We start from the raw sequence: 15,251 nt of genomic DNA on the forward strand, positions 1-15,251 counted from the left end.
AAAATCTTTAAAAAAAAAAAAAAAAAAAGAACATCCGAATACGTTCCCCTTCCCTGATAACAAATTTGCTACTCCTGACCCAGTGTCCAATTGTGTGGGGGTGGGGGTGGGGGGAGGGGTTCATGAGCCCTGGCAATTGGGAGAAAAGAAAACGAGGTACAGGAGGGCCCTTGTGCTGTGGAGGGTTTGTGGCTGCACAGATCTTACCTGGAGCCCAGAATCGATGCTCAGGGTCTGTCTGTGTGTCTGCTGCCCCCGTGTCTGCCATTCTGTGTCCTGCCAAAGCACGGCAGCGAAGCTCTAAGGCTGGGTGCGTGGCTCAGGTCGTGACCATGGCTGGGCCACACTGCTCCCTGACCAGCTAGGACCCGGTCTAGCCCCGTCTCACTCTGGCCTTCCCCGTGAGCCCTTGCGAAGGGAATGATCGGATTGCTACCACAAAACCATGAGTCCCCACAGATCCCCAGCCTCCCTCTCCTGTGTCTCTGTCAATCACTCTATGAAACTGTTCCTTCCCCTTCCTGACTGTCCATCCTTTAAGAGCTAGACCAAATCAGTTACCAATCGCTACCGTAACCCCGCATAACAAATAACCCCCCAAAATCTGAGCGACACCCAACAATTATACAGTCCATATGCCTGGCACCAGCCGACCTACACTGAGCTCTCCTGGTCTGCCCGGGCTTGCTCATGCGTCCTGGGGATGGCCCATCTCAGCGGGGGTTGGCTAGGACATCTCAGCTCCAAATATCCTTCGTCCTTTCCCCGGCATCAGTGCGCGAGCCTGAGTGAAATACTTCTCATGACGATGGCAGATGTGCAAGTGAACAAACAGAAACAAAGTGTTGTAAGACCTCAGCTGGGAGCTGGCTCACTTTTCTTTCTGCCTCCTATGGCCCAGCCCCAAGTCAAGCGCGAACGCTTAGCAGCGTTTGCTGTGGATCGTTGTTAGGCAGAGCTCAACGTTCTGCTTCAGTTCAACACATTTTGCTGAGCACCTAGTGGGTCCCAAACCCTATGCTGGGAAGGAAGAGATAAATGGAACCCAGCCCTTGTCCTCCTATTGCTCAGTCTTGGCACTGGGAGTCGATGTAGGAAATCCACTCTGCTCAGTGTAGGAGTCTAACCCCACACTTAACGAGTGGGGCTATGGGCAGAGCTGCTTCCCCAGACAAGCTGGAGGGCCCGTGTGATCGCGCCGTGGTTCGAGCAGCTACCCACGGGGAAAGGACTGCACGCTTCTTCCACCTGCCAGGGGCTCCCAAGGGCAGAGCCCAGATCCCCACCCTCCTGGGGCTTCCTGAGGGAGCGTGTAGTTACTAGGTTTCCTAGAGGACAGCAGGACCCCCAGGGGCAGGGTCCCTGCTTTTCCCCAGAGCTGGAGGGCACCCCGGGCTGGGACCACCTTCTCTCCAGGACAGGCCTTCTTCCCTCCATGGGCTAGAAGCTTCTCTGATGAGGGGACCACGTGCTCCCTCCTCCTATCCCTACTCTTATATCTCACTAGCACCTATCACGGGGGGCCTAGACTAGGGAGGGCCCTGGGGCCTTGCCAGCCATGCCCCCAAACCTGGCATCGCCTTCCTAGATGCCTGTCTTTGGAACAACGGGCTTGGGGCGGAAGGGAAAGGTGGCTGGTGGCAGAGCAGGAATCATCATACTTTTGTGATTTGCCCAGGCCAGGCAGAAGGGACAGCAACGCCGATGGTGTAAAACAGGCAGGCATTGAAATCTCATTTCCGTCTCACTTTGGAAATGTGTTATTTTGTCTTCCCCAGCGGTAAAGTGTCCACTTTACCGTTTCTTTTTGCTTAAGCTAGTTTCGGGGTTCCCCCACACACACCCCCTCATCCGTGTGATTGGCTTTTAGACGTGAAGATTCTTGGGGCCCAAGTAAAACTGAGAAGAGGGAGACAATCCAAGAGTTTGAGTCACATTTCCGCCTCCCTCGCCCCCATCCCAGCTCACATTGTCCGAGGAAAAGGAAAGCGTTTGCTTACACAGGTGCATTCGTGGCCCCAAGCAGGGCCCAGGGAGCGAGCGGAGGCCGGAGGCCGGGGCCGGGCACACACGGGGCTGCTGCGAGGTGTGCACCTTGAGGCTCTCCCAAGTGGCTTCTTGCTGTCACTGCCAATCTGGTGCTTTCAAGGTCCTTGGGACTCTGGCCGCAACCTTCTGGCACAGCCCGTCCCTCGTATCATATCTGTTATGGTCAGGGGTTCACCGAGCAGCTCTCTAGCGAGCGGGATTTAGGGGAGTGTTTAAGAAGCAGGGGGTGGGAGGAGGTCCAGCCTGGGTGGGAGCACAAGGGTGAGGAGTTCAAGTGCGGGGAGGGGTGGGGCTGACGGAGGAGAGGAGGTTCGATGGAGGCAGGTGGCTCTCAGGGCAGGAGTGAATCCCTGCCATTCCTAGCCATGTGACCCAGCTGGCTCCCAGCCTGTGCCTCAGTTTCTTCATCTGTAAAATGAGAATATAATGTACTTCAAAAGGGTATTGGGAGGATGAATTAAATTTAGAACAGTGTTTGGTACCTAGTGGGTGCCATCCGTGTTATTATCATAATCTAAGCGGCAGGGGGCTGTTAGTACCCGAGCCACAGAGCTGGGAGGTAAACTAAGGCAGAAAGAAGCCAGCAGGTTCTGGTTCTGAGCACAGATTCTCAGAAGGCTAGAAATCCAGCAGGTAAGGGTCCCTGCTCGGGTACGGAGTAAAGATAAGAAGCCACTCCTGGGTGTGGCCCTGAGTAGCGTAGACACAGGGAAGAGAGGAAGGCAGAGGGAGAAGCTACTCTGATCCCAGGAAGAGTGTGAAAGTCGCTCTGAGCAGCCCAGAGGAAGGACCGTGATGTAGCCGAGGTGTCATCAGACCTGGGCCTTGACGTCTGAGAAGGAAAGAAAGGTCTTCTAGGGCAGATGAACGGCATGGGCAAAGGCACTGAGGCAGCTCAGAGAACAGGGAACCTTGACTCAATTCACTTCCACCGAGATGTACTGAGTGCTTTCCACACAGTAGGCACAGGTGAGTTACTGCCTTCGGTCTGGTCAACTGCCCTTCAAGGTGGGGATTATCATTCCCATTTTATAGATGCGTCAACTGAGAACCAGAACGATGTAACTGACCTCGGGTCACCCATGAGAATGAAAGCTGGAGCCAGGCTTCTAACAAGCTCTCCCCGAACTAGAAGCCCTGCTCCCTCCTTGCCTGGCCTCGCCCTCGGGGAGCCTGGGAGGAGGGAGGGAGGAACCAGGGAATTCTTTTTTTTTTTTTTTTGGAACCGGGCAATTCTGACACCATCAGGCAGGCAGGCTCTTCTCTTCTCCTTCCCTTCGCACTAGGAACTCCTGCTTACAACCTCACCAAGGCTTATGCATCCCATTTCCAGGCTGAGATCTCAGCTCCAGAAGCTTCCTGACCCCCCCCCCCAGCCCACAGCGTTCCCTGCCTTCCCTAACAACCATGGCCCTGTGGTCACAGGGCACTTACTCTCCACTCTCCTCTCCCTACTCTCTTCTCATCTGGCTCACCCCTCTGTGGTGTTCGGGGCTAGCCCCAGGCAGGGTGCTTCTGGCCATCCTGAGGAAGACAGGAGCAATCAAAGGATCACTCCTGCTGTGTCTAATTGTGATAAGAAGTCACCAGTCACCTATTAGCAAGTACAAGAGGCGATAAGATCCTTAGGCAAGACCTGGTGTCATGGGGGGGGGTGGGGAGATGTGACATTTGTACTGAGATTTGCTGGGGATGAGAAGTTCATCAGAGAGGCTCAGGCACAGGAAGCAGCAGGTGCAAAGGCCCCAGGGTGGGAAGAAGCCAGGGGCATCTGGGGTGCAGAAAGGGGCCCCTGGGGACTGCTCTGCAGGGAGCCATAGGAAAACGGACCACAAGACGAGTGTGCTGAGGTCCTGGGACTGCATGGAGGATTTGGGACAGGGCTGGGGTGGGGCGGGGCAGGGGGCAAGCAGTGAAAATGGACTGACAGTGTGGACACGCAGCAGCCGCCCCCTAGGCTCGAGTGAGCATTCCCTGTGGAGCTGTTGGGGAGCTGTTGGCCAACACTTAGGACTGGGACTGCCCCACCTGGTAGCCAGGCAGCGGCCTTCCCCTTAGCCTGGAGGGGTGCTCAAGTTCAGGGCCGTGGCTTCCATCCCTTCTTGGGACTGACTGGTGCTTTTTAAAAAGACAGATGCGCTTCTGAAAAAAGGAGCAGCAGCTGATGTAACTTTGGCCACAGTCCACAGGAGAGCAGCCCGAGCGTTGTGGATCTCCCCCCTCCGTCATCGATATCCGGGGCAGAGAAGTGGCGAACTGCCCAGCCAGGCTCCCAGTGTCTCTGCAATCGGCCTGTCGATTCCCGTCAAAAACAATTCTGTTTTGTTTTATTGGTACTCGGGGTCCATAAATGTCTGAGAAGAGTACGTTCTCCAAGCATGAAAGCCGTCTGCCATCAGAGGAGCGGGCCAGAGGTTTTGTTGGGAGCCAAGGTCAGAGCATCTGACTTGATATCCCATGTAGGAAATCTATTCTCTGACTCCGTTTGGTCGGAAGCAAACGCCAGAGCCAGGGAAGAAGCCAGCACTCTGTAACTTAACGCCCCAGCCCTGAGAGGTTTTGTCCCCTTTCCTGAGGCCAGTTTCACTAATCCTTCCCTCAGAAGGTTGAGGATGGGGGTGGGGAGGAGACTGGACTGGTCCTAGACAGACCCCCAAGTGAGGGGAGGAGCACAGGGAGGCCTGCCTTCTCTCCATGTGCTTCTCCCAGCAGACCCCAAAGGCCGAGCACGTGGCCCCTGAGGCTCAGTAAAGACTTTTCTTTCTCCTTTTCCTCGTGGAGGGGAGAGGGCATCCCAGCCCCGTGGCTCCTGGTCCCCAGCCACCCAATCAGTCGATCTCTATGACCACGCACCAAGGGCTAGGTCTCTACTCAGGCCCTAAGTACGAGCAGTGAGGGGACAGCAGTGTCTCATGCCACTAAAGAGAACATAAGAATATTATCAACTATAAGCCACGTGACAAGAAACAGATAAATATATAATATGTTTGTGATCAGTGCTCTCAGGAGAAATGAAGAAGGGGGATAGAGAGTGACAGGGTGGCCTGGAGGTGGACAAAACGGCACTGAAACAGGAATGCAAGTGATTTAAGGGGTGAGCCATGCGGATAAGTGGGAGAGGAGCCTTCCTGGCAGAGGGAACAGCCAGGGCAAAGACGCTGAGCGGAGGCTGTCTGATACAGGAAGGACAAGGGAAAGCATGGCTGGAGCAGAAGGATGGAGGGGGAAGACAGGAAATGAGGGGCAGAGAGAACGGTGTGGGGGCGGGGGTGGTCACACAGAGACTTGCGGGTAAGGAGCCTGGCTGTGACTGAGTGGGGTGGGAACCTGGTGGAGGGGATGGGGCTGAGGAGTGACAGGACCTCACAGGTCTCAGAAGGATCCCTCTGGCCGTGCTCACACAAGAAGCACCGGTAGTGGGAAGACCTCAAAGACACAATTTTTGGCCTTATTTTCCCTGGCCCTCGCCCTCGGGGCCTGGAAATGGTGGGGGGAGGGGGGTCCTGAGAGCCAGAATGTGCCTTCCTCTTATTCCGGGCCACCTCCTGCTGCTGAGGTCAGATACTGAAAGAGGAGGACCGGGGACAGCCATGGGGTGTCTCCAGGGGGCACCAGGGAGCCAGATAAAGTGCCCTGCACAATCAGGGCATGTGTGTGGCCTGTGTATATAAATGTGTGTGTGTTGCATCTGTGTGCGCAAGCGTGTGCATGCACGTGCACAGGCATATGTGCGTGCGTGGGTGTGTGCATGGGTGTGAGTATGTGTGTCCGTTCCTGGGACTGACTTGGAGTTCTTCATCTGCGACTCCACTTTTTCACCCGCTCTTTACCCACCTCCCAGCTCTGCACAGGGGACACTAGCGTCCCTCTCTCCTCCATCACGTGCCCTTACTGGCCAAGACCTGTGCTCCTTCATTCCCTGTGCTCACCAGACCAGGGTCCTCTTCCCTGAGGCTGCCTGCTGCTAACCAGCCTGAGAAGTCTGTTCATGGTCTGGGCCTTATAAAGAGTCAAGTTCTCCTCTTGCCCCGCCCCCACTCTGGGCCATGGCACTAAATTCATGTGGCAGATTTGGAATCATAAAGACTGGATCGGCGGCTACGTGGCAACTTGCTGCCACTGTCCTCATCCACAGCAGGCCCTGCTCATGAATCACAGTAGCCTTGCCCACTGAACACAGACCGGACCTCAGAATCTTTCTTAACTCAGTGCTCTAGGCAGCAGGAATCATCAATTGACATTAGCTACATCTAATATCCCTAAGGCCTTCTGGGACTCGAATTCAATGACTCTAATGATGAAACTGTATCCATTTGCAGAGCAAAAAAGAAAGTGTAGAAGAAATCGCTTGTTCCTGCACAATAGGTCCTGTTCAAGGAGGTGCCCCTGGGCATCACCCTCCCACACTCAGCCCAGGGGTTCTGTGTCCCCAGGAAAGCACAATGGGAGACTCAAGGTACAAGCCTCACATTCAGAGTCCCTGTCCAGCAGGCTACCCTTTGCTACCCACATCACAAGGTTGTCATGGAGGTCAAATGGTAACATACATTTAGATGTTCTTTGAAATGCCGAAAGTGCCCGACACATGAAAAGGGTGACAATGACATTCTGTCTAGTCTGTTCTATTCTTCTGTTTGTGTTTCACTAATCTGAAAGTTTGGTCTGCTGATAGCATCCCACCCCTGAAATCCCATGGGTCCCGAGTTTGGTGTTCCTGTTAGTGATGTTGGGTAAGGAGGCCAGACGTGCCCTGAAAATGCCTCGTGGAGGGAAGTAGTCAAAGGGCAGGCATCTGAGGTCCTGGTTCTTGATGCTACCGCTGACTTACTGTGCACCCCTGGGCAAGCCTCTTAACCTCTCTGGGACTGAAACCCCCCCCTGCCAAATGCAGATGATGCCTGTTTATTTTCGCAAGGTTCCATGAGGGAAAACAATGGCAGATGTGAGAGACCCAGAAACCCAAGCAACCATGCGGCTGTGAGTTGTTGGTTGCGATTTGGCACAAGAATGCCAAAGGCTCTCCAGCAGGTGGAATTGGTTCACTGACATGTGACCTAACCAAACAGGGAAGACTTTAAAGGCCAGGGTGAAAGGGTTAGGGGACTGCATCTCTGCTTCATATCAGCTGCTCCAGCCAAGGAGGAACCCCAACCGAAGCCGGGCAGAGCTTTGCAGATGGGTTCAGAAAGCGGTGGTGAACCAGCAGCATTGAGCTGTGGCCATTAGGACCCCAGGCTGGGGGGGCAGGTGGGAAGTCAGTTCCTTGACTGTTTAACAGGCAGAGATGAGAGGAAGGGGGAGAGGAAAGAACAGGAGGGAGAGGAGGAGGAGAAAGGAGGGAAAATAGAGAACACGATGGAAGAAGAGAGCAGAAGCTAGAAGCGGCAGAATTGGAGGTAGGAGTGCTGGAGGAGGAACAGAGTAGTCTTGTCCCCACCCCTACCATGAGACCAGGAATCCTCGGAGGGAGGGACCCGGTCTACCCAGGAGTAGATTTTATGCCTCCCCTATCAGATTAGGGCTCTCACAGGGCAGGGGCTGGGCCTTCTCCCATCAGACCATGGGCTCCTCTAAGCAGGGACTACATTAACCATTTCATATGGGGGCTCCCCCAAGGACAGGGGAGCACACTCCTCCCACAGCCAAGACCTGCCAGTGGGGCCCATCAAGCCATTGGGGCCCACACCTCCGCCTGCCTGACTACCCTCTTCTCCCCACCCCAGGCTTCACAGACACCTTCAACATGGACACCAGGAAGCCTCGAATCATCGCTGGTTCCAGGGCTGCCTTCTTCGGCTACACGGTGCAGCAGCATGAAATCGGCGGCAAGAAGTGGTGAGTGAGAGCTACTACCAGCCCTGGACCTCCCCATACCTGGCCCCTCTAGCAGCTGCCCAACGTGGCCCTCACACGTATAGACACCCCCACCTCCAGTGACTTGACTTCCTGTTCCGGCTGCATAGGGTCCGTGCCTGACTGTGAAACCTCAGGCATTCCACAGCAGGCCCGCAGTCTTCTCATCTGAAAAATGGGGATGAAAACAGCACAGGTAGCAGGCATCCCAGAACCAATAGTTACTATCTGTCTCTCCCATTTGTTTATTTGTTTATTTTATTTTATATATTAATTATGGTTATTTTGAAGTCCTTGGCTAACTCCAATATTGGAAGCATTTCTGGATCTGCTTCTAGTGACTTTTTCGTCTTATGATTATCAGTCACTTTTTCCTGATTCTTTCCCTGTTCCGTAATTTTTTAATTTTATTCTGTGTTGAACATTATGAATGGTACACAGTAGAGGCTATAGGTTATGTTACTTTCCTTCAAAGAAGTGTACATTTTGCTCTGATAGGCAATTAAAATACCGAGGAAACCACCTAGATCTTACCGTGGCTCGGCTTGGGGCTTGCTTAGATCAACTTCTTTTGTCCTTACTCCTAGGCTGTGGTCTTTATTCCTAGGGCACCTGGGATCTCAACTAAAAGCCCACAGTATTTATTAAAGTTTCTCCATTCAGATGGGGCACGTACCCCAACATCTCCCAAGCACTGGACAGCCTCTAAAATCTCTTCCCCCGGCAGCCCTTCTCTAATAGATTTTCTAGAGTCTTCCACTATGCATACACAACTTAGGAGTCAGCCAAGGATCCTGGGGGGAAATTTTACCAGAGTTTTGGGGTCTCTTTCTCTGTGGCTCCTCCTGCTTGCCCCCACCAGATCTTAATTTTAGCCCCCAACTCCAATCACTGTTTCGTCCACCCAGCAAGACCACTGCTCTCTGGATTCCGTTCCCCTGTGCCAAAATAAGGAAAATGGCTTCGTGGAAAGAGCTAGACTGAATATGGGTTAGGCTGCTATGCTTCCATTTTCTCAAGTACTGAGCTCTGTGTTGATTGCTCTCCAGTGCCTGAAAATAGTTGTTCCATGTGTTTTCTGTAGCTTTGGTAGTTGGCTTATGGCTACAACTGAAAGTCCTCTTTCATACTCTTTTACCAACTGAGATTTCACGTCTCTGACCATTCCTTCCCATCACTGGATGAGATGCCCCATAGGGTTCCATATTTCATTTTTTATAACGTTTATCAAACTGGATAGTGATTGCCTGTTTCGTTGTCTTTTTTCCTAAAATAAGGGATACGATCCCTGGCAATTAGTAGATGCTCGAAAGAATGTGCTTTGAAAGACTAAATTAATGATTTAAGCCTCTCTCAACCAGCCCAAATGTAAGAGGCACGGCGTCCATACTCTGTACATGGTATGAAGGGTTAAGGATGAAATGGAACTGGCTTTGGCAAGATTGAATTTGTTTTGACTAATATTTGTTTATTAAGCTCTGTTAATAAGCTTTGCTAGACTCTGCAAAGTATTAGTATGGGTAAGACATGGTTTCACTCTCAAATAACTCACAGACCGTTTGAGGAGGCCACATTTCAATATCCTTGAAATAATGAAAAAGTACTACAAGACAAAATACAAGCTGGTGTTCATTACGTTCCTCTTTGTGAGGCCACTTTCTCCATGAGGCTTTCTGGATCTTTCTCGAGCCTAAAATGACCTGACCCTTCCCAAGCCCTCTCTTCTGGTGACAATATCACTTCCTACCTTGTGTTGGAGTCGCTTGGGCCCATGGCATATATCCCCTCCTGGACACCGTCTTCATCTCCCAGAACAACGTCTTGCTCATAGAAGAAACTCAGCCAGAGTTTGAAAGGAGAAATCCCTCTGCCTGGGCTCTCTAGGAGGGCTTCATAGAAGAGGGGCATTTCAGTAGGGTCTTAGAGGATGGGCCTAGATGAGCAGAAAGGTAGGATAGATTCAAGTCCTGGTCACATTTGCTGACCCGGGTGCATCATGGGAGGGGAGTGGTATTGCCCTGGAGCCACTTGACCTTGGCTTGTTTTCTGCTACTGCGGGGCTGGGAGAGCCAGAGAGAGGCCTCGGAGCCCCAGGGAGCCGCAGCTTATGCAGCAGAACGATCAGAGGCACACGGGACCCTTCAGGAATCCCTGTCCTCACTGCAGGGACACCCCTGCTCATCCTACTTCCTTGCTTCCCTCTCCGCTTCCCCCGACCCTGGCCACCATTTTTCCTGTCCTGTAGGCAGCATCCCAAGAGTTGTATTCAGACGTAAGCCCCTGTGGCTGTGGCTCATAGGAGAAGAGGTTAATGCCAGTGTCATTTGGGGGGCGCTGGCTGGAAATGATGCACAAGAGCGGCCCCAGTGGTGCGTGTTGATGCAACTCCGTGCCAGGAGACACCTCAAAGGGAAGATGAGTGCGAGCGAGGGTTTGCTGTCCAAAGACTGCGGCTTGGACGGAGACCTTGGGAGAAGCTCTCTCTGCCTCCCAGCACCTCTGTTTGCTTGCGCATAAAATGAATAGGGACTTACCTATCTCAGGGTGCTGGGCAAGATCAAAGAACACCCCAACTGTGAATGTGCCATGAGGCTGGGGGGATGCTTGTTTTCAAGAGCTCCCCAAGAGGCCCTAGCAGGGGCAGGGGGGCTCCTGGGGATCCCCATCTCCGCTGAGGGGAGGGACGTGCCAGCAGGAGCATCATTCCCCAGCCCCTGCCCAAAGACCCAGGTCCCAGCCCTGCCACAGAGGAGGCCCCACAGCTGTCCTCCACCACAGGCGCCGACGAGGCCTGGCCCCCATTTCCCGAGGCTGTGCCTCCTCGAACGTCAGGGGCACCAGAGCCTGATGGAAACAGCTGGAGGATGAGGGGACAGAGCCAGTGGGGATGGCACTTTATTTTCTTAACCCTTTGCCTCCCGCCCATTGCGCCCCCAACTCCAAACTCAAACTGGGCCACGCTGGTGGACACAGCGCTTCCCACATCTTGAACTGCTTCCCACAGGCCTCGGTTTTAGCAACAATAACAAATAACAACACAGAGACACACAAAAAGGAAAAGAGAAAACAAAATCCTCTTGCACTGAGCATTCTCTGTCCCTGCTTCTAAAGCTCTTGTGTATTTTTAGAGAAATTTAATCCATATGACTCTAATGCATGTCCATGGAAATCATGAAATCAGTTGGTCTTTAAGACCATTTGATGCCCCACGTGCTCCAGCGCAGGGTTTGTGGAGGGCCTCTCCGAGCCTTTGGTCCCCTAGAGCAGGAAGCCTCCTGGTGTGGAGGGAAAACAGAGCTGGGCCCCGCAGGCTCCCAGTTTGTCATTGAAGCTCTCAGCCCTGGAAAGAGAAGCCTCAGCTATCAACAAGGGAGAGCATTTCGCTCTCTCCCCTTGAGGGCATTGGGGAGCGGGAGCCCGATAACCCTAGTGGGCTCCGCGAAGGGACCCCTTTGGAACTCAGTGGGCTTTAAGAACAAGAGGGCATGGCGAGTTCCCTGGGGTGCAGGTTCAGGGACATGAGCAACTTGTAAGAGAAGCCCGCTGTCCCCATTTTATAGGAGGGGCAACTGAGACGCGAGAGAGAGGACATCATTAGTAAGGGTCTGAGCCAGGTCTGGAGCCGAGATCTCATTAGGCCCGAGGGGGCCCAGAACAGAAGTAGCCCCAGCCCGGAGGTCAGCTGGAAACTACAGGCTTCCTCGGTGGTGCCCCACTGGTCCCACTGCTGGCCGCACGAGAACCGAGAACCCAGACAGTGGGGTCCCCAGCACCCAGCACTAGCAGATTCACATTAACGTGCTGAGCCCAGCCCGGAAGGGAGGGTGTATGCTCCTAGAAACCCGTTCCCCGATGGCAAATACCAAGAGAGGGCACACAGAAAGGATGGTGGGAATTCATGTGAGGGAGAAAGTTCTGATTCAGGAGGCGGAGGGAATCGGGAGAGGCTGTGGAGGAGGGGGCTTCCAGACGGGTAGGATTTCCACGGGCAGCATGCACATGGGTGAGAAGAATAGAACTGGAGGGAACAGCATGCGTAGTTGTACAGAGGTGGAAAAGAAAAGGTCGCATTTAGAGAAAGGGCATGGTCCCATGTGGCTGGAGGAGAAGGTGCAGAAAGCCAAGCAGTGAGGCCAAAGCCTGGGGGAGGGGGGCGAGGAGAACACCAGAGCAAGGGGACTGTGTCTGGGAGGCAAAGGAGTTTTAGAGAGGGAGAGTGGGTCACCAGGGGTGTAATTTTTACGGTGCTCCATTTGGCTACTATGTGGAGGAGGGACCTGAAGGAGCAGAGCCTGGAGCTAAGGCTGGTGGGAAGGCTATGGAAATCTAAAGTGAGTGGAGGGTCTAAGGCCTGGGGCTTGAGGAAGGGGCCTGCTTTGTGAGTGTCACAGCCTAGTTCATTCATTCATCTTTGAGAACCTGGTGTTAGGTTCTGGGAATTCAGTGGTGAACAAAACTGCCAAGTCCCAACCCTGATAGAACTCTTCCTCTAGTGGGGCAAGACAGGTTGTTAGTTGGCCCGTCATCTGTCCAATGGTGATCTGGGCAACAGAGAAGCATTAGGCAGGGTAAGGGGGCTTACAAGTGGGGGGCGGGGGGGGGAAGGTGAGTGCTGCCACCTTATGCAGGACTCCAAGAAAGGCCTCAATGCTAGGGTAACAACCATCAGAGACCCAAAAGAAGGGAAGAATCTGAGACAGGCATGGATACCTGAGTAAAGAGTATTCCAGGAGGAGGAAATGGCAAGTGCAAAGGCCCTGAGGTAGGAAGATGCTTGGAATGTTCAAGGAACAATGCGTGTGTCTGGAGTCGAGTGGGCCAGGGCAAGAATAGAAGGAGGCAGATGCAACAGGATGAAGGATGACCGAGGGCAGATCTTGCTGACCAGGAAGCCAACGAAAAGGCAGAAAAGCAAAATCCGGCAACAGGAGACCGACTTTGGGGGAACAGGAGTTAAGCTTTGGTCCCATTGGTTTAAAATGTCCTAGGGTCATCAGGTGCATGTAGCCAGCCAGCAGCAGGGGCTAGAGACCTTCAGCTTGGTGGGGAGATCACGGCCAAGACTCAGATGTGAACTACATTCACAGAGGAGCATTCAGAGAGAGGGAGGGGGCTGGGAAAAGAACCCTAGGGCGCCTGTGGGTGTGAGCGGGGAGGAGGGAGAGAGAACCGTCAGAGGTGGGGGCAGGAAGGGGTGCAGCATCCCAGAGGGCAGAGGAGGGGAGAATTGCGAGACAGGGGGATGGGGTTATTCTGGAGTGCCCCTCCGAGAAGCAGCAGGGGCCCAGCTGGGGAGCTTGCAGCGCTGGGCAAACCCCTACAGCACCGGAGCCCTCACAACGGTCGGAAATGCACATTATGTGCGCTTGCGTACACAGAATAAGTCCAGAGCTCTCCCAAGGACTCGCTGCAACGTCCGCGAAATGTCTGCGTTGCTACTCTAGAGCAAGTGGGCTCCAGAAACCTCAGTGGGCACCAGAGTCCCCTGGAAGGCTCGTTACATGGGATCGCTGGGCCCCAGGTCCAGAGCCTTGGAGTCAGTAGGTCTGGGGTGGGACCTGAGAATGCACTTCTCCAGCAAGTTCCCAGGGGCGGCTGGTGCTGTCGGCCTGGGGACCACACTCTGAGAACCACAGACCTAGAGACCTCTGTTCCCGGTATCTTAAGCTGATGACAACAGGCAGACACAAAATGACCTGAACTTTGTAAGGTGCCCCCATGTGTAGCAAATGGGGAGCCCCGAGTCAGCTGGCAATGGGACTTGAGAAGACCTGTTCACACCTCACTGTCATCCCCGGGCATCCTCCTGTCTCTCTTAGCCCTCCCTCTGCCTTCTCTTACCTTTCCGGTTTTTTTCCTTCTCTTTGCCCCTTTCCTCTTCCTAGTTTCTGGATTCCCCACCCTGCTCCTTATTAGGCAATATCTATCCGAACTAAGTTCTAATTGGGGTAAGGTGTCGATGGTTTTACAGCATGGACTTGCTGTATGGACCGTCTCAGATAACAAGAGGCCGACTCATGATAGAGTCAGGGGTGGACTGGAATATATCCACAAGAACTGGGTGTCAAGCCTAAGGCCGGGGTGCCCTCTGGCCCTGCCATTCTCTCCTCTCCCAGCCGTGGCAGTTGGTTTCCAGCCACTCATCGATGGCCCCTTCCCTTGGGGTTATAGCAGGCCTCATGGCTGGCACAGGTGTCCTGCCTGGACACGTAAATTAAGGCACAGTGAGGTGGCTTTTTACTAAGGAGACATCTAAGCTGCAGAGCCACGCAGACCTGGGCTCCCTTCCCTGCTCAGCCACTTTCCAAGCCAGGGAAATGGAGCACCTTACAGCCACTTCCTGGACCACAGTTTCTTCATCTGTGAAACGGGCACGGTGATGCAAGCCCAAGGGGTTTTCCTAAGGGAGAAATAGGAGATGGTGGTGAAGTGTCAACTGCGGGCAAATTTTGCTGAAGTTAGTTCCCCGCACTGGCCTATCGTCCACAAAAGGATATGTTGTCCGGGGAGAGGTTTCGAGCGGCCTAAGCTCTTCTCCTGGCTCAGGCCCCCAGAGCAGGCTCCCGACACCGCCGTGCAGAAATGCGCTCTGCCATTTTCTCTTGGAACAAATCAAATCCGGTACCATGACTCATTCTGGTTAAAGGATAAATCACTGCAGAAGGGTAGGAGGAAACCACCCAATGCACCAGAGAGAGGAAGAAAGAGAGAAAAACTGTGCTCACGGGAAACGTTGGCTCCGGGGCCTGGGCCCAGGCACCTAGCAGACCCTGGCAGGCAGCGCGTGCACCAGAAGTGTGTGAGCTCAGAGGGCTGGAGCCGCGGAAATCCAGGCCGTTGTCCTTGAGGCCGGGGGCACCTTCAGGCCCTCGGAGACCCAGAGCAGCGCTCGGAGCCGCCAGGGAGAGCCCGCAGCAGGATTCTGGGGCCCTGCATGCAAACGTTTACCCGGCTCCTCGCAGCTCCAGATACCATTTCTCTTCTTACCTTGTTCTCTCTTCCTCTCTCCTTTCTTTCTTCTCCTTCTCCTTCTTTTTTTGTAATGCCAGAACCACACAGGGAAGTCCCAGGACTTGAAGAGCATGTCAGCGAGGGCTCAGACACACACGCACACACACACACACACAGAGCTGGTCAACCTGAGACAGGCACTGAGGCCGGTCCTCAGGGTCCCAGAACAACCTTAGTGCTGAGCTCGGAGAGGCAGGGAGCCAACCATTGCATGCTTTGAGTGTAAGTGGAAACATTGAAAGGAAAGTCTCCTGGTTACTAACCCCCATGAAAAAAAAATAAATTTAATTTGGGCAGTTCAAGGAAGCCTGAGGGATTTGCCAACTCAGCATCTTCTT

The 15,251-nt window shown here is 53.7% G+C and overlaps 1 protein-coding gene across 2 annotated transcripts in view; it reads left to right on the forward strand.

Moving 5' to 3' along the window:
* ITGA11 (integrin subunit alpha 11) overlaps positions 1-15,251 on the forward strand; it is a 114,746-nt gene that overhangs the window by 25,606 nt on the left and 73,889 nt on the right. For both annotated transcript variants that reach the window (XM_034660769.1, XM_034660770.1), the window contains exon 2: positions 7,773-7,884. In XM_034660769.1, the coding sequence (XP_034516660.1) occupies positions 7,773-7,884 (112 nt within the window). The remainder of the gene's footprint in view (positions 1-7,772; positions 7,885-15,251) is intronic.

Source organism: Ailuropoda melanoleuca, chromosome 5, assembly GCF_002007445.2.
Source record: "Ailuropoda melanoleuca isolate Jingjing chromosome 5, ASM200744v2, whole genome shotgun sequence".
NCBI lineage: Eukaryota > Metazoa > Chordata > Mammalia > Carnivora > Ursidae > Ailuropoda > Ailuropoda melanoleuca.